The sequence below is a fragment of the Mustela putorius genome, unplaced genomic scaffold (genome assembly GCF_011764305.1).
Source record: "Mustela putorius furo isolate JIRA1106 unplaced genomic scaffold, ASM1176430v1.1 tig00003853_pilon_pilon_pilon, whole genome shotgun sequence".
In the NCBI taxonomy this organism is placed as follows: domain Eukaryota; kingdom Metazoa; phylum Chordata; class Mammalia; order Carnivora; family Mustelidae; genus Mustela; species Mustela putorius.
Genome location: NW_025422005.1, coordinates 43,772,996 through 43,800,984, shown reverse-complemented (window position 1 = coordinate 43,800,984; position 27,989 = coordinate 43,772,996). Strand labels below are relative to the sequence as shown.

At 50.4% G+C, this 27,989-nt stretch overlaps 1 protein-coding gene across 5 annotated transcripts; it reads right to left on the bottom strand.

Annotated features, from left to right (window-relative positions):
• Positions 1-12: 12 nt before the first annotated feature.
• On the bottom strand, positions 13-25,982 carry LEXM (lymphocyte expansion molecule). Of its 5 annotated transcripts, none has more exons than XM_045064589.1 (10): positions 25,837-25,982; positions 23,235-23,322; positions 22,581-22,735; positions 22,335-22,457; positions 17,374-17,511; positions 17,042-17,197; positions 15,422-15,583; positions 14,296-14,421; positions 12,615-12,748; positions 13-1,203 (listed from the first exon to the last, which is right to left on the bottom strand). In XM_045064589.1, the coding sequence occupies exons 3-10, from the start codon at positions 22,674-22,676 to the stop codon at positions 1,131-1,133; spliced, it is 1,008 nt and encodes a 335-aa protein (XP_044920524.1). In that variant the 5' UTR covers positions 22,677-22,735; positions 23,235-23,322; positions 25,837-25,982; the 3' UTR covers positions 13-1,130. The 5 variants fall into 5 exon arrangements, with proteins under 5 accessions (XP_044920524.1, XP_044920521.1, XP_044920522.1 ...); XM_045064586.1 differs by lacking the exon at positions 25,837-25,982 and adding an exon at positions 25,667-25,821 and having other exon boundaries at positions 22,581-22,745; XM_045064587.1 differs by lacking the exon at positions 25,837-25,982 and adding an exon at positions 25,667-25,821 and having other exon boundaries at positions 17,054-17,197; positions 22,581-22,745.
• Positions 25,983-27,989: the final 2,007 nt, after the last annotated feature.

The window sequence follows — 27,989 nt, the reverse complement described above, 5'->3', positions numbered from 1 at the left end:
GTCTCTCTGCTCAGCAGGGAGTCTGCTTCCCTCTCTCTCTCTCTCCTGCCTCTCAGCCTACTTGTGATCTCTGTCTGCCAAATAAATAAATAAAAATATTTAATTAAAAAAATTTACACCTAAATATTTCCTAGTTTTGCTATCATAAGTGGTATTTTAGATTTTCAATTTTTATTATCACCAATATATAGAAACATTTGATTTTGATATGTTGATCTTATTTCCTGAAAATTTGCTAAGCTGATTTATTAGATCTAGTTTGGACCTGTTTTGGCTTATCAGCTTTTTTGAGGATTCACAGGAGTTTTTTTCACATAAGCGACATGTCTGACAATAAAGACAGTTTTACTTCCTCTAAAACAGTCATTTTGCCATGAGTGAGAAAGTAACGCTTTTCATAAGGCACGCACGCTCTGAAGAGTATTTTTCACCATTATTGGAGTTTTGGGGCTGAGGCTGTGGTGTCCCAGCCTCCTTTATGTCTAGGGACAACACAATCCTGCCACCTTACACAATCTCTTACCAACAAAAAACAGTGAAGGAAGTAGCTCGGGACATTGTGACCAACCCCACAGACCCATCTTTTTGGGCTAGACCTGTGTGCCCACAAGCCCCAACTCCAAGGATGAAACTGATTGCATCCAATGGCTGCACATGGCCTGGGGGCCAGTAACCTCCTCATAATAGTGTTAGGCCCTGCTGGGCTTCCAGAAGCATCCTGGATGGAGATGGGGCCTACAGCTGTCTTCTGACATATGTTACACTTTTCTGCCTCTTTTTGGATTTTAATGATCAGGGAGTCAAGCAATTTGGCTTTAGAATAGAAGAAGTTCCATTAGTCCATCTGCTCCCATGTTTGTGCCACTGGCGAATCTGAATTCTAAAGATAGTTGATCTTCCTTATCAAAAGATAAGTGGCCCCAGCTGTCCTAGCAGACATCATGACCTCCAGGTGGATGTCGCCAGCAAAAGTGATCCCACCGTATCCCTCCCCTCTCCCAGGCATTCCCATGGGTCCTTTCTCTAAGACCTTCCCCACCCTCCTGATTCCCACTTCTACCTCCCATCCCAAATTTGTCTTCAGGCCTTCGGGCCCTCTGGTCACCACAGGCTGTCCTTCATATGCAGCTTTAAGGAGTAGGATCTGAATTGTAATCCACTGTTGGAGGGCACCTCCCCTTAGTAAAAGGTGTGATCCTTTCCCTTTAAAAAAGACAGAAAGAGAAAATGAAACTGGTCCCTTGGAAGGACTGAGACCCCATCCCTGGAGAGGCACTCGGGGTTGGGGGGTGCGAGGAACAGGTACCTGCTGGCTGTGCTTCCCAAGAGATCCTCTATGGGTAAGAGGACAAAATGGCTGACCTCCGGCAACAAAACAGCCTGATTCTAAAAAAGGAGATTTCCTTTCCTTTGCACCTACTTTGGTTCATCAGAGCCTCTAATTTGGTTTATAAGAACTTCAAGTACAAAATTCTAGCACTTGAAAGATCATCTAGGGGCACCTGGGTGGCTCAGTAGGTTAAGCATCTGCCTTCGGTTCAGGCCATGATCCCAGGATCTTGGGATCAAGCCCCACATCAGGCTCCCAACTCAGCAGAGACCTGCTTCTCCCTCTCCCTCTCCCTCTGCCTGCCTCTCCCCATGCTTGTGCTTTCTCTCTGTCAAGTAAATAAATAAAATCTTAAAAAAAAAAAAAAAAAAAAAAAGAAAGAAAGAAAGATCGTCTAGCTCACCCTGAGAGGGAGACTGAGGGAAACTGAGGATCTGAGAGAGGCAAGAACTGGCCTGAGGTTACCATGGTGGCCAGAATCAGGGCCAGAATTCCAGCCCAGAGCCCCTAACCTCAGTCTAGTGTCCCTTGCACTGTTCTGATTCTTTCCTCCAAAGGGAACCCCTGGAGACTCTGGCTCCATCCCAAGAGCCATCTGGAAGATGGCATTTCAAGAACCCTTTGCTTTGTTTCTGACTGCATTTAGCAGCCATTGCGTGATATACATTTGTGTGTTTGTTTATTGTCTGACTTCCATGTAAACTGACAAGGGTATAAAGCAAAGAGAGCCCACACACACGGCTGACAGGGGTACAGAAGAGTACAGCCACTTCGGGAAACAGTTTATCAGTTTCTTATAAAGTTATACATACCACCTAACCTTGACACACTATGGTAGATATTTGCCAAAAAGAAACCAAAGCAGGTGTCTACACAAAGACCAGCATGTGACTGTTTGGAGCAGTTTCATTCAAAATGGCCCAAACTAGAAATAATCCAGATGGCCCTCACCTTGGAAATGTATTAACAAAACAAAACAAAACACCTGCGGTACGTCCATACAGTGGAACACAACTCCGCATTCAAAGGGAACTACTGCTACACGCAACTACACGGGTGAACTCCAAGAGCGCCACATAAAACAAAAGAAAAGATACACAAGTGTGAACCTATGGCACAATTCCACTTACACAACATTCTGGAAAAGGCAAAACTCCAGGAAAGGAGTCCTGGTAGTAGTTGCCAGAGGCTGGGGTTGGGGAGGAGATTGACTACGAATGGCACAAGGAAGCCCTTCGGGGCGACGGTAATATTCTACATCTCGCCCACCTTGGTCATTACATGATCACAGGCATTTGTCAAAACTCACGGAATTATATTCCTATAAAGGGTGAATTTTACTGTACGCGGTTATACTATTGTAAATCTGACTTTTAAAGAAATCCTCCTGTGGCTCTTTGCAGGCAGGATAAAGTCCAAGCAGCTTAGCTGTACATTCCAAGTCCCTGAGGACTGACCTAGCCAGTCCCATCTGCCCTCTTCTCGGCTGTTCTGCCTGTACACACTCCACGCATCATCCAAAATGAACCATCTCGTCTTTTCCAGATGTCCTGAGCTTTTTTGCTTCCTGTCCTTTGCTCCGGCTCTTCTCTCTGTCCTAAACATGTTCTCCTCCCTGGAAAAAGTGAGCCCTCCTGGAAAGAACACGGCCGGGACCAGCTGGGCTGGAGATGCAGTCCTGTTCGGCTCCTGGCGTAGACAGAAGGCGAAAGGGATCCCAGTCTCCACTTCTCTATGTATCGTAGCCCTTTGCATTGTGACTCAGCAGTTTCCCCAACCAGAGGTAGAGTCAGCTTCCCCTTGCCCTTGAATCTGGGCTGGACTTACAGCTTGCCTAGGCCAACAGAATATGGAAGAAGTCAGGATGTGTTACTCTGAGCCTAGGCTGCCACAGGCCTTGAACACGTCCTCTCTCAAAACTCTGCCTCTTCAGCGAGAACCAGCCCGGGCTAGACTGCTGAGGGGTGAGTCCCTGTGGAAGAGCATCTAGTTGTCCCATCCAAGACCATCCCAGACCAGCCAGCCCCAGCCAACCAACAGACCCATCTCCTCCCCTGACCCAGAGCCCATTTTTTTAGGGTCTACCACAAAGTATCATCACCCCTTAAGGTCCCTTCATTTCAGACACGAAGAAGCAAAGCCTAGTCCCACCCCAATATTACATCTTCCCAGTGGCCCTTTCCAAAGACCTCCTTCTATGTGGACAGCACTCTGAGGACGGCTTGTGGGCTGCTTGAATCACAGGTATCTCTTTGCAAACTCCTGCATTAGAACGCCGCAATCCCGCTGTGCCTATCCATCTCGTTCCATCTCTTGCCATAGCCTCTGCTGTGCCCCACCCTCCCACTGCTCAGCCACCCCCAGCTGGCCAGGCTTGTCATCTGTCCATGCCCAGGGGACATGGGACACCGCCATCTTCCCATGCAGACTGTGGCTCCTCTCTCTGCACACCATGCTCGCACAGCATCTTATCGAGCCCTCTGTCATGGACCTGATTCTAAATCAATTCCTCCCCTCTGCCCCATGTGCCTAGGACTTTCTGAGCAAAAACCCCTGCCTCCTAGAAATTGTTGGCTTACTTTTAACCAGCTCATCCACCTCTATGCCTTTCCCACCTCCTGCCTTCATCCAAGGTCAACCTTTTTCTGCACTTAGGAAACTGCCCCTCCGGCCTGAACAAGAGGTGGGTTCCACTACCTCTGAACAAGAGGTGGGTTCCACTACCTTGCAACTGAAACACCTGCTTCTTCCTTGCCCATCAGCCTGGAAGTAAGCTAAAGCCTCTATCCCCAACCACTTCTGCCAAAAATAAGGGAGGACGGAAGGAAGGAGGAAAGACAGATGGAAGATGGAAGGGTAAAAATATGACCTCCTCTCTTCTCTGCCTTCCTTTGGAGCTTAAGACCCCATATTTCCTTTGTGCCATGTTGTGTCTACAGCATCACCATCCTTCCACAGTAAATGTGTGGTGGAATTGTGGAGGGAGGGGAGTCTGTGCTGAGCTTCCTAAGGGTTTCCTCTTCCAGTCCAAACTCCTAAATCTCCCACCAAAGCAGCATGTACAAAGGCCCGGGAAATCAAAGGAAACTGACCTGTTGGGGGGCAGATGGGATGACAGGGAGACAGTAAAGGCATTCTCTGGCTTAGCCTTCCTGGGTCAGAAGAGCGCCCCCCCCCCCTCATCTCATCCTCCAGAAGACCATGGGGAAAGAGCAAGGGAAGTATCTGGGTTTGGAGACGGAAGTCCTGGGTCCTCTTGCCCCATCCTCCTTCTCAACTGCCCTATCACTATAGGAAGGGGGAGTGTCTTCTGCATGAAGCTGAGCACCATTGTGGGGCAGAGCTGCTGCCTGGTTCTCTTCTGCCCTGTCCCAGCAGTCAGGATGGGGCTGGCATCCAGCAACTGCGCAGTGAGCCTCTGAGGACAGCGTGCATGAACGCCATTGACTGGCAGCGACTTTTTAGGAACTCTCGCTCCAAATTTCAGTCATCTCAACTGGAAAACATTGAGAGTGAGATCTCCCTTTTAAAGTCATCCTATGTAGCAAATGCCTATGAAATCACTTTGTATGTCATAAACATGCTCCAAGAATAATTATCATTATTATTATTACAAAGAATGGATATTTAGGATTTCAACTTCAGATTTCTGAGCAAGGACTATGGCTTTAGTTTAAAATCCTAAAAAGGTAGTATGCATGCTGAAGTATTTAGGAGGAAATGTATTGATGTCTGCCGTCTACTTGACATGTTATCAAATTATAAAGTGACTGACAGATGGACAGAAGGACAGATAGGCAGAAAGAGAGGTCATAAAGCAAGAAAAGCAAAACGTTAGTGATATAATCTAAGTGGTAGGTATGTAGATATACATGGGAAAAGTCCTTTGCATTTTTTTCTGTATGTTTGAAGTTTTTCATGATAAAAAAAAATGTCAGGCAAAAAAGCTTAAAAAGGAAAAATAATCTACTGCCAAATCAAACTGGAAATTTCCCACATGTTCCTTTCATGGAGTCAACCAGACTCCGGACCATCTCCCCAGTTAATGCCCCGACTCCCCCTTTTACAAATACTCCTTGAGCACCTTCTGTGCAGGCCAGTGAGACACTAGAGCCCCAGAATCAAGAAGCTGAATCTGGAAGCTATATCCGGTAGGAACCACAGCATGCGAGTAAGTAATTACAGCATAATGGGGAAAAGCCCCTCAACCTGGGGATCACAGGAGATTGAGGATAGTCACTAACCAGACAAATCAGGAAAGGCTTTGTACTTAAGCAGAGTTGTAGAGGATGAATAGGGGTTGAGGATGAATAGACGGCAGAGGGTGAGAGGTGACACAGATTAGCTGTCACTCCACATCCCAGGAAGAGATTTCGCAACTCTCTCTCACACACACACACCCTTCCTCGCCTGGAAGTGTGTTTGAGGACGTGTTCTGCCATCGGTGGCCTCCTTCAAAAACCAGGCCCAGGAGGAGAGGCTGAAGCCCAGGGTCAGAGTCGGGGCACTGCTTCTTCCCTGCCTATCCATGGTGGTCACTTCCTCTCCAAGCCTCACTAACTCATGCATACAGCAGGGAAGATGGCACTGACATTGACCCTTTGTCTTCTATGGCTCCACAGCCCATGGACTTTGCATGCTCTTCTCCACTTAGAGCTCATCACAACCAGCACGCAGGGGCCACAGGTAGGGGTAGGGGTAGGGGTCAATAAGAGCAAGTCAGCACTCGACTTAGTGAGGATCCAGTGAGAATGCCTCCATTCTCCCCGTCTCCCTTCCTTCTCGCTCATTCTTGACTCTGGCTTTATTTTTATGTGTTTTGATTTTTTTTTAAACTTCTAGAGTCAAATGACTTCTTTTGCTTCTTTTGCTCTCAATCTTTCTTGTTCAATATCACAAGCAAAGTTTAAATTTTGCTCCAACTGGATATAGGGTTTTAATTATAATTAATTTCTAAAGGGTGTGTAATTCCTTTTTTTATTTTTAAAAAAGATTTGACAGAGATATCACAAGTAGGCAGAGAGGCAGGCAGAGAGAGAGAGAGAGAGAGTGGAGGGGAAGCAGGCTCCCCACCGAGGGGCTCAATGTGGGGCTCAATCCCAGGATCCTGAGATCATGATCTGAGCTGAAAGCAGAGACTTAACCAACTAAGCCACCCAGGAGCCCCAAGAGTGTGTAATTTCAAACTTGACTCTCTCTTAGACCCGAGAGCTATTGAGAAGTGTACTTCCTAATTTCCAAATACTTGGTTTGGGGGACTATCCTTTTATTGTTAACATCTTGTTTTATTGTACTATGTTTAGAAAAAGTGACCTCAAATTTTCTATGTAGGATGTTTTAAACTTAGACATTTTTAACAAGATTTTCTTAGACGATTGACTTTTATACATATTCCATGAGTATCTGAAAATTAGATGGAGTAAAATTAGATTTCAAATCCTCCAAATAATTATTTATATAGCCTATCTGTCAAATCCTCAAACAAGTCTCTTCAGAACTCTCATTAAGATTGTGGGAGTCTGTCACTGTTATTTTGGGGTTGTAAAGGTTCAGTTATTATAACTTCTTCTTGGCTTTCATGGTTTATAATGATGAAATACCCAGTTTTGTCCCATTTAATATTTCTGCCTTGAATTCTACTTTGCTTGGTATTTGTATTACCACTTTTTCTTTCTTTATGGGTTACATTTATCTGCTATCTCATAACCAGATCTATTCTTACATATTTTGTCTTCCCCTTTCTTTGAGCTCTCCATGCTAATTCCTTTGCCATTTGTATATTTCCTAAATCCTTGTGCATCTCTATTTGCCTTACACATGAATGACAGTTTGCTTATATAGAGAACTCCATGCACAGTGTTTTCTATCCATGTGTCAGAAGAGAAGCCCAAAACATGTCTGGTTGTCTTTTATTTAAGTTGTAGGTTATTTGTCTTTTTAGAGGTGATACAAAACTTTTCTTTTAAAGACTTTTATTTTATCTTTGAAACTCAGAAGTTCTACCACTCTTTAAGTGAGCTGAATGCATACATTAACTTATCTCCCTTGTGAAATCCCACTAAAACAAGAGTAAAGGAATAAAAGCTTTTAAAGTACATACTCACAGGGACAAAAACAATAGAAGAAACAGGTGGTAAAAAAAAAAAAATTGGAAGTTAAAAAACTGATGGAAGAGCGATAACTAAGCTAGCAGACCCAGGAAAGCTAAACTCTAAGCCAATAGAAGATAAATTTAGGAATTCCCTCACTCCAGAGGCTGACGAATTGGCAGCACCAGGTACCTCTGGAAGTAAGAGAGAAAGCAGAACCAAACCCAAGCTACTCATAGAGAGTCTGTGGAGTACTAGTTTCTCTCCCCACTCTCTGCAGCCAGATGAGTGCTTTCCATGAATGAAGATTGGAGAATTGATTATTTGGAGACAGAGATGTTCTTTGTACAGGATGACACCAGGCACAGGTGATCTCATAGGTACCATATTTAAAATGGAAACAAATGGAAGTTCAGTCCCTAAATATGACCTCTAGGCTCTTCTCCACTTAGAGCTCTGGTAGCCAAGACCTCCAGAAGAGTTTTCTTCCACCAAAGTAAAAGACAAAACATCTCACAAAACTGACATTGAAAACAGTGAAAACACTCAGTTTGGTCATCCCATGTGCAGTCCATAATCAACCAGAGCTTTCAGTTGGATTTTTAGTTAGATGTGAATGCACAGCCAAGAAATACCAGACATTTGAGAAAAACCTCTGATATGGAATATTGAGGCCAAAATAAATATACAGGTAGGGAAAAAAAGCACTTGGTAAAAGGAGACAATAGTCAGGCAAACTTGTCTTAATCAACAATATCTTGAGAGTACGAGCACTGTATCCATGAAATAAGAGAATGACATTACTAAAACATTCAGAAAACAAAAAAGAGCAATTAGAAATTAAAATATGAAATTAGAGAATGAAAAAGTCAGTGAGTGAATGAGAGAACATTTCTAGTCACCTGAAAACAATCAGCAGCTCAGACATACCCAGGATGGAACTAAGCACAGAGCAGGCTTTTCAAATGAATCCGTGAAAGAGCTTATCCGGGAATCATTTTCCCACCTATGACCTCCCTACTATGCCTTGTGACACAGTTCTCCTGACCCAGGAAAGAGCCCAAGTGGATCAGGGTTACAGGGACAATGTCAAACCAGAGCCCCAAGGCAAATCATGTCCCAGCCTGACAATTAGACACCCACAGGGATCTGCTGGTTGACTTCCCTTCAGTAACATTCATAGACTTTGACTATGTCCCTGTCAGGTATAAATCATTCCCATTTTACAGATGGGAAAACTGAGATCTGAAAAACAAAGGGTGACTCTCGGCTGGAGTTGGGTCTAAATGGAGAACATACAATGTGTGTAATCTGTCTCAAGAGCACTTGTCCTCTATTTGCCTTATTTTTTTTCTGATTATAAAAATGTTATATGTTTTTCCTGAAAAATCCAAACATCTCAGAAATAAAACAAACAAAGTAGAATGCAAAAGACCCTAATAACACTCCAGAGGTAACCATGAGCAACAGTTTGGGGTCTAGTTCTCCAGAGCGTGTTGTCTATGCATATGGAAATATATTTTAATAGGTTCATTATACTTCTATTTTTAATATTCATATGTATTTCATCTTTCAGATAAAGTTTATAATAAATGTATCAAGTTCCATCTACTAGCCCCTCGAAATATGCTAAAATAACATTAAATAAGTACATCAGTGGGAGAATTACTATTTTTTCCAATATCGAATCTTTCCATCCATGAACATGGTATTCCTTCCAGTTATTCAAGCCTTTTCTGACATCTTTTAGCAAAGGTTTATATTTTTCTTCATGTATGCCTTAACTACACCTTATTAAATTTATCCCAATGCATTTTATCAATGGTGCTGCTACAAAGAATGAGATCCTTCCCTTTTTCTCAATTATGTTTTCTATTAGTTATGGCCACAGTATCAGAGGAAATTCTTCACCTTTACAGTTTTAAAATGAACCCTCCTGGATTGTTTTAGGTAAGCACATTATAAATTGTGATGATTTGCTCTTCCTTAAGAGTTTTATTTCCTATTTGTTTTTCTTGTCTTACTGCATTTCCTGGAACCTCCACACCAGTGTTGAACAATGCTGGTGACATAAGCATCCCTGTTTCGTTCTTGACTTCATGAGAAGCCTTTAGCATTTTACTATCATATTTAGTAGTTTGGCCTCATCTTTAAAAGCCCCCAACTTCCCTCAGGACCCAAGTGCCCTCCCATATCTCCCCCATCCCTGTCAAATTTCCTTCTTAATACTTTTCCTTCTTTGACAGCAGAGGGTGAGTTAAATTGCTGTCGTTTCTTCTCCTGGTTGATGTGCGCTCTAAGGCTCTCTAAAGAACTCAACCCTTATATAACTAAAACATAGAATTCTGCCCAGTCATAGCAGCTGCTAAGGGACAAGGAAGCTAGGACTTGCCACACACCTGCCAACCAGAATCCCCAGGCAGAAGACCTTTTCAAGCGTCATCTCCTTCTGTCCTCAAAGCAGACTCTATGAAGTGGGTTGTTTCATTCACTCTCATTTTTCAGAGCAAAGTCTGTCTCCATGTAACATTTCCTAGGTCACACAGCTAAGCAGCAGACAGAATTCTAAACCAGGTTACAAAGGAAGTCCTATAACCTCACAAGACTGAGTCCTGGATATGATCACAGTGGTGAAAGGGAAGTTCAGACCCACAAGGAAGGCAGATGTTCAGGGAAGAAAGCTGAGGGTCTAATGGGGATGGGGCCTCCTTCGCTTCCCTGCAGGCGTTTGCTGAACAAACAGTATATAGACTGGAGCTTTGCTGACAGGGTGGCCAGGGAGGAGGGGCCCTGCAGGAACCCCCAAATCTTCACATGGGCATGTGTGATGGGAAGGGCCCTGCCCTGAAAAAAAAGATAAGATACGGGTACCCACTCTATAGTTCACCAGCTGTGTGACCTTGGGCAAGATATTTCCCTCTCTGGTCCTGATTGAACACCCATAAAATAGACCCAACCACATTGGCTAGAAAGAGGAAGAAAGTGCTTTTGCACACTCACAGTGTTCCATTTGATTTTCAAGTAAACAAGGCAGATGAATACATGCATTTATCTCTACTCCCTCTGCTCCTTCTTCAGTCTCCTGAAAGGACTAGAAAGGAGTGTTTTAAAGATAGACAAATGAGAAAAGGAGACTAATATCAGGGGACCAGGAGTGTGACATGTTTTTTTTGGAAAATGGAGCAAGCTGCTTAGAAGAGGGGGAGCCGGTGAGAAACCTGCCAGTTCCTACCACAAACTCCAGAGAGACCCAGGAATCGGAGGCACCAAAAAGCAAGACCAATGGCTGAAAACATAGGGAAAGTTAGACACACACATACACCATTCCTCGCCCACCCAGTAGAAGACTGGAGGTTTGGTATGCATAGTGACTCCAGAGGGGGAGGCTGGGCACAGTGGAAGCTAGGCAGACAGGCACTGTCATCAGAATAGAGGAAGGAGGTAGAAATCCATACCCTGCTTCAGATCCCCCTGCCTCCTCCCTTAAATACCAGCAACCACATTTACCCTCCCCAGGATGTAGGATCCTTTTCTAGAGAAGCTGAACTGTCCCACAGAAAGCACCTAGGAACACCGACATGGAGGGTCTTCCAAAAGAAGGATCAGACCCCTGTCATCTACTCACTCCAGGTGAAGCCACCAACTGACAAGCCCCGCCAGCCCTGGTTAGTGCTCTTCAACAGTGCTCTCCTGGTTAGTCTTCTTCAACACGAACAACATAGATCAAAGAAATAAGGAACTTGAAAGAACCACAGGGCATGTGGGGGACAAAAGTAAACTGAAGGGAAATTGTCATTGTTATCTTCAGATAAAAGAACATATGGCATATAAGACAATGCTCTGGGGGGCTAGGAAAAGAAAAGAGAAAAGAAAAGAAAGCAATCTACAACAGTCTGCTCTTGCAGACTATAAAATATGAAGCCAAAATTTCAAAAGGCAATAGCAGGGTTCAAAGATAAGGACAAGGGAAATTTACCAAAGAGTAGGATGGAAAAGGCAGAGATGGGAAATAAGAGGAAAAAATAAAAGATAAGAAAGCTAAAACATCAAACCAGGATAATTAACCTTCATCTAAAAGAAGGGAGACAAAGCAGAGGGGAGGAAATCACCAAAGACACAAATGCAAGTGATTTTCCCAGAAAATTGTCCCAGATGGAAGGAACCCACTAAGTACCCACAACTGTAGGTGAAAACAAACTCACATTAGGATTATTTAAGACTAAATTTCAGCACACAAAGGACAAAGAGAAGATCCTAAAAGCTTCTAGAGAGGAAGACACATTCAAAGGACAGAAAACCAGAATGGCAAAGGAATTTTCACCACGCTTGAATTCTCAAAGGCAATGGAACAAAGTCTTCAAAATTCTGGAGGAAAAATATTTCCAACCTAACATCTTGTTTCCAAGCAAACTGTTAATCAGTTGTACAGGTAGGAAATTTTTTTTCTTAAAAAGCTCTCCCCGCCCCTCCGCAAAACAAGGGCATAAATCAAGAACAAACACACAACAACACTACTGCTAAAAATAAGCGGTTAAAAGCTGGGCTTTCCCCAAGCAATCCGGTCCTCATGCCCTCACGGATTTTCCAACAGCAGAATGATCTAGAGTGCATGTTTATTCACACTTGAACATTCTGAAATGGAGATTACATTGAACCTGATGGCCTCTTGGGTCAATAAAATATGGAGCAGCTCGCATTTACAAGCTGCTTTGTACTTAGCCGTGGCATCTCAGGCACCTTTTCTCCTTAGGCTTCACAACAGCTCCCTGAAACCAGTTTTAGCAACCCCATCACGAACACCAAGAAACTGAGATTCTGCGTGGGGAAGCCAGCCAAGGCCGCACTGAGACGGTGGGGGTTGTGGGTGGAGGCGTTAGCATTGAGCCTCTTTTCCTTAGCAGGAGCTCTAGACAGAGCCTCTCATTTGGGGGCCCCACAGTCCTCTGCTCATCACAGTTGAAGGAAAGGAGGCTCAGAGAGGTCAATGGATGGGCCCCACCTCACACAGCCAGTAGGCAGCACAGGCGGCGGTCTGAACCCTCTCCACTTCTTCGCTGTCGGGCGGGCCCCAGGGGCTGTATAGTTGTGTTCCCATGGGAAGCAAGCACAAGCTGGTGGTAGGGAGAGAAGAGGGGAACCCCAGCCCGCCCCAGAGTAAGCCCTTGCCCCTCTGCCAGAGCTCCAGGAGCACTCACTGTAGGAGCCTGTCCCTGGCTGGGTCTGAGAGGTAGCGCTTGGATCCATCCAGGAATAGGGATCGATATCGCTGTCGATGGTCCTTGGTCTCTGCCAGCCAGATGTTGAGGTAGCGACCCACACCGACAGGGTTCTGCACGGAGGGAGAGAATGGCAGGACATTAGCAAGCCCAAGGCCTGGCCTGGAGACTTGAACTCAGCCCCTCCCCCCCACCACCACACTGCTCCCTATTCCACCTGTTAGGGCTTGAACTGTGTCTTCCAAAGAGATGTGCAGAAGTCCTAACCCCTCGTATCTCAGCATGTGACCTCACTTGGGAACAGTCGCTGATATAATCAAGAGGCGCCAATAAAGACTTTCAGAGAGAAGCCACCTACCCAGAGTCACCAGGAAGGGCGGGACAATGGCGGACCAGGAACCCCAGCACCTGCGGAGCCACTGTGCCAACAGGAGCCAGACAGGGTCTGAGGTGCTACCCGCAGGGGACAGGCCAGTCTGGTTGGCAGCAAGGTCCCAGTGGCATGCCTCCCGCCTCAGATGGTGCATCTCACCTTACCCCTCCCACTCTGGAGTGGCCAGCCCCACGGTAGCAGCATCTGGCTCTTATCTAAATACCTTTTCTTGGGTCCCCAAGCAAAGACCCTCTCCTCTGCAGGAGGTGCCAGCTTGGGGTGAGAAAACAGAAGCTTGCAGAGAGCTGACTAGCGGGTCCTCCTGAGAATCAAGCAGGGCGACAGGGTGTGGGCACAGTGGCGGCCAAGCCAGCACTCCAGCGGGGTGAGCAGGTGGGATGGAGTCGGGGTGCGAGGGGAGGCAGCGGGAGCATCATGGGAAGGTGGGTGTAGGGGTATAGGGGTGCGAGGGGAGGTGGTGGAAGGCATCATGGAAAGAGACAGGTGAGTCCGTTCTGTGGCTGTTCATGGAGCCGTTCATGGAGCCGTTCACTTAGGATTCATGCCCCTCTCTGTGTGACTATTAGAACCCAATTAAAGGTACACTTAAAGACTGAAGGGCAGGAGTAAGAAACAGAATGAGCTCAATGCCCAGTGCCATTTGTGTAAATGAAGAAGGCACGTACACGCAACCCGAGAGCTTAGCCGTTTTTACAAGAACACTAACAAAAGGTTACATCACACACGTGGGGATGGCTGCCTCTGGGGAGGGGGTCGGCGACCGAAGGGGACCTTGTTTCACCAAGCATGAGAAGGGAGCTAACTGCCCCAGAGGCCCCGAGACAAATACAAAGAGAACGGAGGGAGCAGTTCCCTGAGAAAATCAGAGAATGGGATGGCTGTGGGGTGATGTCCCTTAGGGCAACAGTTCTCAAAGTGTGATCCCGGGAGCAGCAGCGGCAGCAGCATCACCTGGGAACGTGTTAGAAATGCAGACACCCAGGCTCTACTACAGGCTACCAAGTTAGACTCTCTGGCGGGACACCCAGCAATCTGAGTTTTAACAAGCCCTCCAAGGGGATGCTAATACCCACTCAAGTCTGGAAACCATTGCCTTAGAGAAGTAAGACAGTGGGAATCGGTGTTGGTCCCTTCGGGAGAAAGAAGTGCGTTTGGGCTCACATAGAGCCTGTGTTCCTAAAAGCAAGGAGGGCTTGGGGCTGCCTGTAGAGACAGGAGGGAGTTCCCTGCCCATCACCATGTAACTCCCACTCCTGACCCACTCACCCAGCTTCCCAAAACCATCTGGCAGGCCTTTATGCCCATCCGCTTGGAAGAGAACAGGAACGGTGGCTGGTTGACCCGTTTACATTCTGTCTTTGGAGGAAGCCATGAACCGGGACCAGACGTGGCCTAGGGGTAAGGAATGGGGGCAGAAAGCTGGAGGGGTCTGGCGGTGTCAGCCTGGGGCCGGGGCAGGTGAGGGCTCTGGGTGGCTGACCTCATGCTGACCTGGCAGCCCTGGGCCTTGAGCCAAAAACAGGGGTGGGAGGGGTTTATCCAACCACCTTCCAACTCACTCATCCTCTGTGAGGATGCCCTGTGGAGGATGTCCACTGGAGCCCTGTGGAGCCCTCATAACCCATGCCACCCACTCTAACCCCACCCTCAGCCTGACCCCTCTTTCAGGGTTCCCAAGGGCCCACAGGCCTGGGAGGGCCCCAGGTGTTTCCAGCCTGGGAAGTGAAATCCACACAGATTTGGAGTTAGAGGAGCTGGCTTCTTCTCATACTTGCTGGGGGAGCCTGGGCAAATCCCTCCCCATCTCTGGGGCCTCAGTTTCCTTTTCCGAAATGCAAATGCTAACTCCTACTTTGGGGTGCTGGAAGATGCCTGGCCCAGAGCAGGCATTCAGGAAATGGTGGCACCCTTTTTATTCCTCTGGGCCCTACTCCTTCTCTCTGGGGGACAGGTCCTGCCTGGGGGGCCTATCCAGGTCACCGGCCACCCCACCCCCAGAAAGGAGTGCCCCATTCCCTTGGAGGGAGCAGGGGGGCAGTCCCCTGTCAGGGTAGACCCCTTATTCACACTATGCTCTGCACCATGTTCCCTCAGCTTCTTTCCAGGGGCACTTTGGGGGGGGTCCAAGCCCAACGCCGCCAGCTCCAGGCCTTCACCTCTCTCAACCCACCTGGGTATGCTCAGAGGACAAGCGAGTAAACTGAGCCTCAGAGAGTAGGGGGTTCTTACTCAGAGTGACAAGACAGGCAAGACCAGGACTGGAAACAACATGGGTCTGATACCCAAGGCTAACCCTTCCCCTGAAATAGCCAGCCCCATCCCATGCTGGCCCCGCAGGAGAGCCCCCTCCCAAGAGAAGAAGGAAGTAAGGTCATGCGGGGGGGACACTGACTAGTTTTCGGGGGCACTGGCTAAGGGTGGCCCAGTAAATCCTTTCTGTAGGGGTTTCCGGGTTGCGAGAAATTTTCGAAAAAACCCCATGCTTCTTATTGTGAGGTGAGTTAAGTTCTTCCACGAAGCTCGTAAAATTCATCAGTTCCCTGGGCTTTCTTTTCTGGGAAACAGAAAGAAAAAGAAAAAAAAAAAAAGGTGTCTGTTAGGCCAGGAAAATCTGAGCCCTCTCTCTGGACCCTCAGCAGCAGAAAAAAGCAAGTGGCCACACAAGGAGGCATCACTGTCTATCCTGCCTCCCCATGTCCCCAAGCTGGGGGTGGGGCAGAGATGCAGCCCTGGCCAGGGGCCAAGTGAGTCTCACAACCTCCATATCCGTGCACCCCGGACAACGTAACCAGCATCTGTTTGCACATTTCTTCACTTTTGTGCTCAGTTCAATGGCTTTACGGCCGGCATCTTGTTCTCAGCAGGAGCAGTGGTCCAAATATCTAAAAACCAGCATGATGGGGTAACACAGCAGGTTTTTCAGGCTGTGATCTACTCTGTAGGACACTACCATGATGGACACTTTTCTCCAAACCTGTAGAAAACACAATCCTCAGACTGACTCCTCAGGAGGACTATGGGCTTCGGGTGATAAAATGTCAGTATATCGTACCACATCTGTCACCCTGGGGCGGGAGGTGGCCAGTGTAGGAGGCCGGGCAGGGAGGGGACACCAAGGAGGTATAGGAACTCTGGGTTTGCTGCTCAAGTAGGCTGTGCACCTAAAAATGCTCCGAAAATTAAAGTTTATTATTCTTTAGATAATAAAACATATTCTTTCCCACGACCGCTGCTGTGCTGGAGGGGACCATGTCGGTAGCTTGCCGTGGGGGCATGCGGGGGGCCCTGGCGAGGAGCCGAGTGTGGAGGGCTTATTCTGTGGCAAGTCGCCCATCAGTCCAAAGCGTGTCAATGTTTCACCACCAGCAACCCCTCGTCACCACCTGCCAACGCTCTGTGAGGTGTTTACTCATGATTGTGTGTCCTTTTCCACTTGAAGTGCCACAGCAGCGGTCACGCCCGTGACTCTGACCTGCCCCTAAACTCGCACAGCGAGTGGAGACAAAATGAGTGGGCCGGGGGACAGAGACTGAACTCCAGTCGCCACGAACAGGAAGAAAGCAAAACGCCATGCCAAGGATCACACGACCAGCGTGATGGGGGCGGGAAAGATGGGCTTCGAGTTAAAATCCGACCTCAGTTTCCCGGCCTTCCCGGTCCAGGTCTCTGGCTCGTTAGCAGCACTGCTGGGAGCTGGGCCTGTGACACCTGGAAAATGCTTCCAAAATAGCCAGGCACCCACACCTGTGCCGTCGGGGGCCCTGTGGCATCCAGCCCTGGCACTGTGACCCTCTGTGCCTCCTCTGCGGTCCATGCAGGTAAGCCAGACAGACGTGCTGGCATTCAGACCCCAGCTCTTCTCCTTCCCAGAGGCACGGACACCCCACTTCCTCACCCAACACAGGGTGCCCCGGTGCACCCCACAGGGTGGGGAGCGCATAGACTGGTCGTGCTCCCAGTGTGGGGAGTGAAGCTGGCCACACCGGCGGGGAACACCTGCTCCACGCCTCACCTGGGTACACACCTGCACCGAGAAATGCCCGTAAGGCTGCGGCTTGCTGCGGTCACCGGAGAATATGTCGTAGAAGCCTCGGGTGCCCACAGATTTTGCCAGGTACGCCTCAATGCCACTTTTGAAAGAGTAGGTGCCTGGTGCCAGACCACTCCCCTAGAACAGAGCACAGATGGCAGTCCCCCAGGAGAACCACTGAAGCAGGCCCTTCCCACCCCCTCCTCCACGGGGGCTCAGTTTCCCCATCTGCCCTAGGAGTCCTCTCTGTGCCCCCTCTGGTCCAGGACTGTGCAGAAAGGCAGGCCAGGCCAGGCCAGGTGAGGGGGGGGTACCTGTTGAGCCATGGGGGGTATCCTGTGGGTCATCCGGCACGGGTGGGCCTCAGAGTGAGAGCGGCTGCAGGACTTCTCCTCCAGCTTTGTGTATGGGTTACCCTTCACCCCATAATTTCCGGGGCCTGGATAGTAGTTCTGTCAGGGGGGAGGGAGGGACAGAAAGGTCATCCGTCCCTCTGCTCATGCGGAGTATGTCTGAGGAAGGGAAGCCCCTCGGAGGGGAACGGGATGTTCAGGGCCTCTGTGTGTTAACCACACCCCAACACACAGCGTGCTCGGTCTCAACAGTTCCACCACTGCTCGAACCTTCAGTCCCAAGTTCAAGCTCTTCCCGGAGGCCCCACTGGCCTGGTCAACTCGTTTCATGCCGCTGCCTTCCTCCATCACACACTCCTGCCAGAGGGGCTCTTTGCGGCTCACCAAATACCATTCTGCCAACCTCCTTGCCTGTGTTCGCTTGTGCTGTTACCACCCCCCCAAAATGCCCTCCCTGCCTTCTTGGCCTCAGAAAATTCTAATTCTGGAGCACCTGGGCAGCTCAGTCAGTTGAGTGTCCAACTCTTGGCTTTGGCTCAGGTCATGATCTCCCTCTGCTAGGAGATTGAGCCCTAGGGTAGGGCTCCTCGCTCAGCGGGGAGTCTGCTTCCCCTCTCCCACTCCCTCTGCGCCCCCCATCCCGCTCACAGGTGTGCCGGATCTCTCTCCTTCTCTCAGATAAATAAATCTTAAAAAAAGAAAAGAAAAGAAAAGTCTAATTCTGCAAACCCAGCTCAAATGTCTTCTCTCCTGGGAATGAAGCCTTCCTTCCCTATCACCCCAGACAGTCGCCGGCTTCGGTGGTCTTAGAAATACCATCTGTTACACCCATTTTATAGCCCTGCATTTGCATGAATGGGGTTCTCACTGTGCTATGAACGATGCCGTGACCTGGAAGGGTCTGGGGTCCTGGGTTTGAATCCTGGTTCTGCTGCTCCACAGCTGAATGACCTTGGACATACCCCTTCGTCCTTCTAAGCTTCAGGGTCCACCATTGTATCATGGAGATAGTAATGTTTTTCTTCCAGGACAATGAGGAGGAAATTTTAAATGATGTCTATAAAATCTCCTGCACAGCGCTCAGCCCATACTGGGCATCAAAACCTAAGTCAGGGTGGGATGCCTGTCTTGGGGGTCAGGAGGAGAGTTTGAGGGGAAAGGAGAGACGGAGAATTGCGGCTGGAGTGAGTATTTGGAGCTTCCACTGCCAGGGTTGGAACTATGGTTTCTGTAGGTGGGGTGAGGGGAGGTCCCCTGCAGTGCAGGTGGGTGGGTGGGTTGGTGTGGGGAGGTGGTCCTTGTAGAGAGACCTGGAACGTTTGCTGCTGCGCTGCTTCTCTCAGCCACACGAGGTCGCTGCCGCCCCACAGATGGCTCAGCCCTGTCGACTGCCCACCGGAACCAGCCTGGGGAAGCAACCCCACAGGACAGGATGGAGGAGGCAGGGAGCCCTGCTGGGGATCTGTTTGCCCTCAGAGGACAGGACAACACGTTGCCTCCTTCCAGGGCCCGGGGTTTGCAGGTGTGCTTCCTTCCAGCCAGGGAGGAAGCTGGGTCCTTGCGTGGTGTGTGAGCTGCCTCAGAAGTCTCAGCACGTTGGGCCTGGAGGTGACCCAATGAGAGCAAATCAGCACCATCCGCAATTAACAGATGGAGAAACAGTTCAGAGAGTCAGACCTCAAGTCCAAGGTCCTACCTCCAGAAAGGAGCAGTGGCTAAGCTTCCAGCTGCAAAATCTAATCTCTTCCTGAGCTGATTCCCAAGGCCCTGTGTAAGCTCCAGGGTCAGGAGCGCCACAAGCCCGGGGGCACCTTCGAGGTGACCTTAGAAGCGCCTGTTACAATAGGGGTGCCTGGGTAGCTCAGTCATCTGCCTTTGTCTCAGGTCATGATCCCAGGGATTGAGTCCTGCGTTGTGGGGTGGGAAGTCAGCTTCTCCCTCTGCTTATACCCCTCTTCCCTGCTTCTGTGCTCTTTTTCTCTCAGATGAATAAATAACATCTTAAAAAAGAAGCAGCAGCAGCAGTTACAACAGAGAGTGACTGCTGTGCTTGGAGTCCATGGACAGCGCCCAGCCCAGAGCCCTGGGCTCATCTCTATTTCAACCCTTCAGGTTTCAAGGTGGAGTAACACACCTGAGCTGATGTGAAAGTCCATGATTTTCTTTTTCTTTTTTTTTTTTTTAAGATTTTATTATTTATTTGACAGAGAGAGAAAGAAAGATAGAACACAAGCAGGGGGAGAGGCAGAGGGAGAAGTAGGCTCCCCACTGAGCAGGGAGCCCGATGTGGGGTTCGTCCCAACACCCTAGGATCATGACCTGAGCTGAAGGCAGACACTTAACCAGCTGGGCCACCCAGACACCCTGAAAGTCCACAATTTTGACTGGAATGTTTGGTTGTCAGCACTTTGGGGACCCAGGAAGGAGTGATTAATTCTGGGGGAGGTGTGTGGGAATGTAGGAATTGGCACAGCTTTTTTTTTTTTTTTTTTTTTCCAGCTGGACCCATGGAGGGCTCAGCATTCTGGACAGGGGACAGCTGTAACCCAGAGGAGGCCACCAGGCTCCCAGCCCAGGTCTCACAGCAAGAAGACAGAAAATGGGCCTTGGACATGAGCTTCCCAAGGGATTGCCTTCTGTACCCACCAGAGCAGGGCCACCCCCTTGAGCTTGCTGTCCAGCCCTGAGCCCAGGAGAGTGGCTCAGAGAAATCCCACAGGGCCAGGGAGAGGTTACTGCAGGAGCAGATAGGGTGACAAAGTAGGAGAAGAACCAGCTGGAAGCGAGGGCCAGGCAGTGGGACATTTCACCCTCACTCAGCCAACACTCACAGATGCCCCGGGGTTGGGGGCTGGAGACACAGGTAGGAAGCATCAGGCTTATTTCTCTGTCACCATCTGGGCAGGGCTCTGGCCAAGACTGTCACCAAGGGGCCACCAAGGAACAAAATCCCAGTGAACCCACCTAGGTGTCAAGTACACTGCTTATGTGCGGTCGCCCTTGGATCCAAATCCTGCTTGTACCACTCATAGCTCTGTGACCTTGGACGGTTACTTTAGCTCTCTGGGCTCTTTTTCTCATCTGCAAACCGGAGATAATGACAGGGTTGACCTCACAGGGGTGTTGTGAGGATTAGGCTAATTGGTACACTCAGGTGCTTAGGACAGCACCTGGCACGTGGCATACCTGTCAATTGTTACTACTTTAGACTTGAAGATAATGACTCAGTTTGAAATGCCTCGGGGCAGCCGTGAACAGCCTCTGTGCCTAAGATACAAAGAGCTATAGTTTCCAGGCTTCACCGAGGTAAGGCAGAGAGAAAGGGCCTGGCTTTGGGGATGGGTATTTCCTGCTTGCCTAAGGCAAAAGGCTTATCTATCCTCTTGGAGCCTCCTGGGCCTCACCTAGAAGGTTTGCAAACACTGAGAATGTTTTGGGACACCTTGTACTTAGCAGACAGGCCTGCACTTATTCAGTCTACAAATACCTACTATGTGCCCACTGAGTGCTAGGCACAGCTAAGGCCTGAGAGTCCCACAGTGAGCCGACCAGGCAGATGTCATCCACCCTCCGGGGCTGATGTCCAGGGGAGCAGAAACACTAGACACAACCATGAGCAGGACTCCTAGGAAAGAAGCTATCTGTCACCTAGTGGGGGTCAGGGAGGCTTCCTGGAGGAAGTCACCTTGGAGCTGACAGCTGAGGGTTGACTTGAGGGGCAGCAGGGGAGGTTGACCAAGGGAGAGGGAGAGGAAGAACACTTCTGGTGGAGGGAATGGCAGGAGGACAGCCCCCGTTGAAAGAGCTTGGCCCATTTGCGGAGCTGGAAGGAGACCAGTGCATCCAGTGCAGAGAGCATCAGGGCAGGGGAGGAGGGCACTTAGTAAACCTCAGAACGCACTCTGCTCTGGGAGGGTGTGACTTCTGCCTTCTCCCGCATGCCCAGGACCCCACTCTGTTCTCCCCATATGGGATGATCGCCCCCACCCACACGGATGCCGCTCCACCCCTTACCACCATCACCTCCCCCATCTGGATGCCTCTGAGCCCCACCCCCAGGAGCAGGGTGCTCCTCTGAAAATGTAAATGAGGCCCTTCCATTGTCCAAACCCTCAGCTGTCTTGCCACAGCGCTCAGAGTCAATCCCCAAGCCCTACCTTGCTGCAAGGTCCTGCGCTCTGGCCTGGCCCTCACTCCTCTGCCGTCTCTCCTTCCAGCCGCACTGGCCTCCTGCCCGCTGGTTCAACTCCCGGTCTACACCTGCTGTTCCCGCTGCCTCAAACTCTCTCCTGCAGCTATCGTGAATTTCCAGCGCTCCTGTCCTGCAGGTTTTGCTCAAAGGTCACCTCCTTCCAGAGGTCTTCTCTGACCACCCTATAAATTGCACCTCCCCCACTCTGTATCCCTTCCTGGTCTCAATTTTCCTCACGGTCCTGATTGTACAGGATTTGCTTCTCTGTACCGCTGTGCCTTCCACTAGGGCCCCAGTTCCATGGCGGGGGGGCGGGGGGGACTCGTCTTCCTCACTGCTCAGTCCCCAAGCCCGAGAAGAGTGCGTGGCAATTAGTGGGTGCTCAGCCATTATTTGCTGGCTAGACCGAAGGACATACAGGTGGATGGGTTTGTGGAGCACCTAAAATATAGATGTTTGGACTCTGTGCTTGGGACTCAGAGATGAACCAGACCCGTTCCTGCCGGCTGGAAGCTCCTGGGCCAGTGAGGGACAGGCACGGGGATATATGACAGCCCTTGGACTCAAGGTTGTGATACAGGGGGGGTTGGGAGACCCAGAGGAGAGCTTGGCCGAGCCTGGGGAGGACATGGCACCAGGAGGGGTGTGTCCAGCACCAGCCAGGCTGCGTGCTCTGCAGATGGAAAGGAGCATAGGGGGCGGACCCTCCCCAGTAGATGAGAACACCTACCCCAATGAATCCTCGGAAGCGAACCTCCCCCGAGCTGAGCAGCCCCCGGGTGCTACAGGGCTTCTCCTTCAGCTCTTCCAGGAAGTCTTTGAGGTTGTATGAGCCGGGCCCCAGCTTCTCCTTCTGCCCCAAGAGAAGAAAGCAGAGGGTGAGAACCTTCAGCTTGGGAAGGTCCTCCCAGGAAGGAGTCTGGAGGGTGGTGGCATTCCCCAAGGGAGGAGCCCTGCAGGACCTGGGAGGACTCACCTGCAGCTGCTTCTCTTTCATGATGGTCTGGTACTGGAAGTGGGGCAGCTGGGTCAGCCGGACGGCTTCCTGGGCCCGGGCCCAGCCTGTGCCCATCTCCCTTCTGAGCTTCTTCTTGCTAAAGCAGGTCTCCTTGGAGCTGTAGGTCCCAGGTCCTATGTGGGACTGGGTCAGAGCACAGTCACATCCACAGAATCTGTCCACAGAGCAACTTCCTCCTCCTAGAGGCCACCCTGAGCTGGGGGTGGACAGGCCGAGCCCACTGCAGCCCCTACCCCTAGTCCCCAACCAAGCACCGAAGGGCATGGCCCTCACGGGACCATCACAACACCCTCTGTCATTGATCCCTACACTCCCCTATAGTGGGGAAAGGTAGTATCATTGGTATAGCCTGCAGCCAGTTCTTGCTAAAGAGGAAATGCCCCCCCGGGGCTCTGTGGTCCCAACCCACGTGGTCCTCATCCCAGTCCTGCGCTTATCAGCACATCTAAGGCCCCGACTCTGAGCCACGCTCTATGCTCCCAACTAGGGGATTGGAGAGGTGTTAAGGTACAACAGTGACACAACTCAGCTCTTCCCCAATGGCAAGGCACTGGAGGGGGGCATGGGGGAGAGGAAGGGCTGTAGGGCTGTAGGGAAGCTACACAAACTTACCAGGTCCAAAGAATGAAGCCTGGAGTATGGGGCCTCTGTGAAGGTGCTGAATTTCTTCTGGCTGGGGTAAACTGCAGAGACATCAAACCTAGGGAGGGACAGAGGCCCAGTGAGAGCCCAAGGCCTGGCCCCCAGACCCCGTGTGGGGGGTTCTGGGGGGTGGCCGTGTTGGCTTCCCAGAGGACCTGGCTGCTGGAGCAAGAGCAGGGTTGCTGGGACCCCAGGGTCTCTGTCCTTCCTGCTTCTCTCCCCCTGGACACCACCCTTGCCTGGTCCCCTCCCCTCTGCTGGGGGCCTTTACTCAAAAGTCATCTTCTCCTTCCAACCACCACCTGCCAGCTCCTCCCAGCTTCTCCTCCCAACTTGCTTCCTCTCCTTAGCCCTATCACTACTCAACATTTTATACCTTTTTCCTTTTGGTTTATTATCTACTCCAACCACCCCTCCCGACGAGAACTGCCAACCCCAGAGTCTGGGTTTTGCCGTATGCTCGCTGTTATGTCCGCAAGTGCTAGAACTGTGCCCCGCACAGAGTAGGTGATACACGTAGATGGCGTAAATGTGGGGGGTAGGAGGAACCCCTGCACTGAAACCCTGCCCACTTCTCTTGGGCGGAGTGACAGCACCCCCCCACCCGCGCTGGGCTGCCGGCATTTCTGCGCAGGGCCCACAGGAGGTGCTCTCCAAACGCTTTCAAAGCACTTAAGGATGGTGAACGAGCCCCGGGCCCAGAAGGGCAGCCGGTGTGACCTGGAAAGACGGGCCCCCGTTCCTCACTGCCAGGCCCCCTCCCGTCTCTCCCTCCTCCCCCAGACTCCAGCCGCTCCTCCGGGGGGAGCCCCCACCTGTGGCTCTGCACCCCGAAGGGTGCCCCGCTAAACCATTTGGTGCCCATGGCCCGCGTCCCCCCTTCCCCCCGCCAAGCGAGGTCTTCAACTGGGACTCCGGGCGAGGTAACTCTTAGGGCTGGGGCCAGCGGCCACTGCTGCCGCGGCAACCCCGCCTTGTGACCTGTGATTCGGCGGAGATTCTGTGCGCGTCTGCGCCCCCTGCCGTTCGGCTTCCGCTCTGCACATTTTCCGCGCCGCCTTCACTGAGATCCTTCTCTGAGCCCTGCAGCTTTAATGGCTTTCCTGGTGGTTCATATGGATGCCATTTGGTCGGGACTTAGAGTCATTTGTGAAGGAACCCTTTCCGATGTCTTGCTTTATCCCGGCAGGCCGCGGAGCCTATTAGAGCGAGGCTCCCAAATTCCTCGTACTGTTAACGGACGCTCATGGGGGCGCCAGGGGCTGCAGAGAGGGCTCGGCTTGGGCGAAGAAGGCATCCCCATTCCTTCTCCACTTCGGAGAGGGAAGGTGGAGAAAGTGGGAGCCAACAAGGAGAGCCAGAGTATGGAGGGCTGCAGAGAGGGAGGGAAGGCTTGCAGGGATGGAGGCCGGGCTCATCTGTCCCCCACAGACCCCCAGACACCCACCCTGGGCAGATGCTGTGTAAGATGCCTAATCCTGGCCCTGAGAATCTATTGGGGGAACCAGTAACCACACCTTCCCTATGAGAGAAGGAGTCCTCAGACCCAGCCCGTAGGTGGGTAGGCCAGGGAAGGCTTCCTGGAGGAGGAGAATTCCAAACTCATCCTTAAGTGTGTGTATGAAGTGCTAGTAAAGAAAGGAGTTGAGGGGCGCCAGGGTGGCTCAGTCAGTTAAGCGGCTGCCTTCAGCTCAGGTCATGATCCTGGAGATCCAGGATGGAGTCCCACATCGTGCTCCCTACTCAGTGGGGAACCTGCTTCTCCCTCTGACCTTCCCACCTCTCGGGGTCTCTCTCTCTCAAATAAATAAACAAACAAACAAAGAAAAAAAGAAAGAAAGAAAGAAGAAAAGGAAAGAAAGGAATGGAGTCCCCCAGCAGGGTATGGTCAGCTCCCTTTCCTCCTTTTCCTCCTTTATCCCTTGATCAGTGCCCCTTGGTCATGCTACATCTCTTATCATCTCTCACGATTACATTTGATCCTCCCAGTGGTCTAAGACTGAGGCACAGCACAGAGCCACACTCCATTTGATGATGACAGGGCAGAAGCCAGAGAAAAGCAGGACTTGCCTGGGGTCCAACATCCAGTCCATGGTGGAGCTGGGCTCCCGGGACAGTGTGTCTCCTTTCAAGGTCCACCCCGTACCCTTCTGACATCCCAGTATAGCACTGAACTAGAAGTCCAGATGCCTGGCATAGCTGTGGACTGGATTCTCAGGCCCCAGGTCAGGCAGGCACATGGCCATGTCTGGCACAGTGCCCACCCCGCACCCCTGAGCTGGCGGTCAGAGGTGCCAGGTCTGGGGACACACACCCTTGGTCATCTAAGCACAGGCTCCACCCCTTCCCAATGGAGCAGATGTGGACAATTCATTTCCTTTTCCAATTCCCCACTTTCTTACCTATAAAAGGAAGCTAATAATCTCTGTTTCCCTCCAGACTTTGAGCAGGATTGAGTACGCTCCTGGCACATAGCAGAATCTCAATGAGAGGCCATCCCCAGCCCTTCGAAGGGGCCCTAGCAAAGGTCCAGAAGCAGAAACTGTATCTCACTCCCTTCCTGGTACTATACCTGGCACACAGTAAAAGCCCAGTAGATATTTGTTGAACGATGACTGCACAATGAAGGAATTCATCTAGAGTAACTTCCCAGTCATGCAGAAATCCTCAAAGAGAGTCACATCTGAATCCTGGCTCTTGCTGCCTTCCAACTGGCGGCTTTGGGCACGTGACATTGGTCAGAGTTCAAGTTCCTTGTCTGTGATTTGGGCAGTGACTGCTGCCTCGCAGAGGAGCTCCCTGGAGGTGTCCATGAAGTGGGGTTGTGTCCACGAGGATGTCCTGTGCACAGGAGAGGCCCTGTGACCAACCCCTCATCTGTCCAAGTGTCGTCAGTGGGGCCAGAACCTTCCTGAGGATGCATTGCAGCTTTGCTCCTGGCCTGAACCCCTTGGCTCCAGGACTCATGGAGGGGTGACCATGGAATATAGGCCAAGGTCTGTCGGGCGGGGAATCCTGGCTGCCAGACAGGCCAGAGCAGGCACAGGCAGGGGTGAGTCAGCTCTGCCACAAGGCAGCCGCCCAGCCCCCCACCCACGTCAGCCCAAAGCCTCCCCATCATAGCAACACACTAATCCTAGCAACCAACTCATTCCTTCTTGAAAGCCCCTCCCATGCCATTACACAGAAGAAGAAACCAAGGCTCAGAGAGAGAGAGTAACTTGCGCTGGTCAGTCTAGTGAGGTGTAGGGTCCCACGGCAGATATGGGACTCCTCCGCCGGGCTTGGGGGCTCTCTGGCTGCAAGATGTTCCACCCACCCAGGCTGAGGACCAGCTGTTATATCAGCGGAGTCAGGTCAAGATTCTCGGGGTTCAGGCCTCCATGATGATGCTGTCCCCGCTGCCTTCAGTCTTGATCCCCTCAATCTCTGGCCCACGCTCTGTACATTTCAGCCATATGGGTGCCCTGAGTCACCCTCTGCACCACAAGCCTCCGGCCTTTCCCTGTGGCCCTGCCTGCCTCTGAAATTCACCTGCAACCTACACTTGCCATCCAGCTCCTACTCACCTTCTCAGAGGCAGATCGGAAGTCAAACCCACCCCTGAGGAGGGCCATTACAAAACGTAACATGAAACAGAAAATAACGGGTATTGTCAAAGATGCAGAGACCTTGGGACCTTTGTGCACTATTGGCGGGAGTGTCAAATGATGTAGCTCTTATGGAAAACAGTATAACAGTTCACAAATCAATCAATCAATCAATAAACATAGGATTGATCTGAGCAAGCAATTCCACTTCTGGGTGTATCTTCAAGAAGAACTGAAAGCAGGGACTCAGATACTTGTATCCCCTTTGTCCATGCTAGCATTATTCCCTAGAGCCAAGGTGCAAACAACCCGAATGTCCACTGAATGCATACACATATGTATGATGAACTATTACTCCCCTTTGAAAAGGAAGGACGTTCTGACACAGGCTACAACATGATGAACCTTGAGGACATTAGGCTAAGTGAAGTAAGCCAGGCACAAACGGACAAATATTATATTATTCTATTTATGTGAGGTCATTAAAGTATTCAAATTCAGAGAGAAATTCAAATTCAGAACGTGGAACGGTGGTTACCAGTGGCTTGGGGAAGAAAGGAATAGGAGGTTACTGTTTAAGGGGTACAGAGTTTCACTTTGGGGGAGATGCAATAGTTCTAGAGACGGATGGTGGTGATGGCTGCACCACGTGGAAATATTCTTTTTTAAAAAAAGATTTTATTAATTTGAGAGAGAGAGCATGTAAGCAAGGAGGAGGGGCAGAGGGAGAGAGAGAAGCAGGTTCCCTGTTGAGTGGGGAGCCTGATATGGGGCTACATCCCAGAACCTCAGGATCATGACCTGAGCCAAAGGCAGAGGGAGAGAGAGAAGCAGGTTCCCTGTTGAGTGGGGAGCCTGATATGGGGCTACATCCCAGAACCTCAGGATCATGACCTGAGCCAAAGGCAGAGGGAGAGAGAGAAGCAGGTTCCCTGTTGAGTGGGGAGCCTGATATGGGGCTACATCCCAGAACCTCAGGATCATGACCTGAGCCAAAGGCAGAGGGAGAGAGAGAAGCAGGTTCCCTGTTGAGTGGGGAGCCTGATATGGGGCTACATCCCAGAACCCCAGAATCATGACCTGAGCCAAAGGCAGAGGCTTAACCAAATGAGCCACCCAGGCACCCCAGCAATGG

What these genes read in the sequence shown, in the direction of transcription:
- LEXM (XM_045064586.1), bottom strand. Translation starts at nt 25,737, where the DNA reads ATGTGCCAGGAGCGTACTCAATCCTGCTCAAAGTCTGGAGGGAAACAG. An exon ending in GCTTCCGAGGATTCATTGGG is followed by an intron (nt 17,512 to 22,334) that starts GTAGGTGTTCTC and finishes CCCCCCTGACAG; the next exon opens with AACTACTATCCAGGCCCCGG. An exon ending in AGATGGTTTTGGGAAGCTGG is followed by an intron (nt 12,749 to 14,295) that starts GTGAGTGGGTCA and finishes CCCTCCGTGCAG; the next exon opens with AACCCTGTCGGTGTGGGTCG.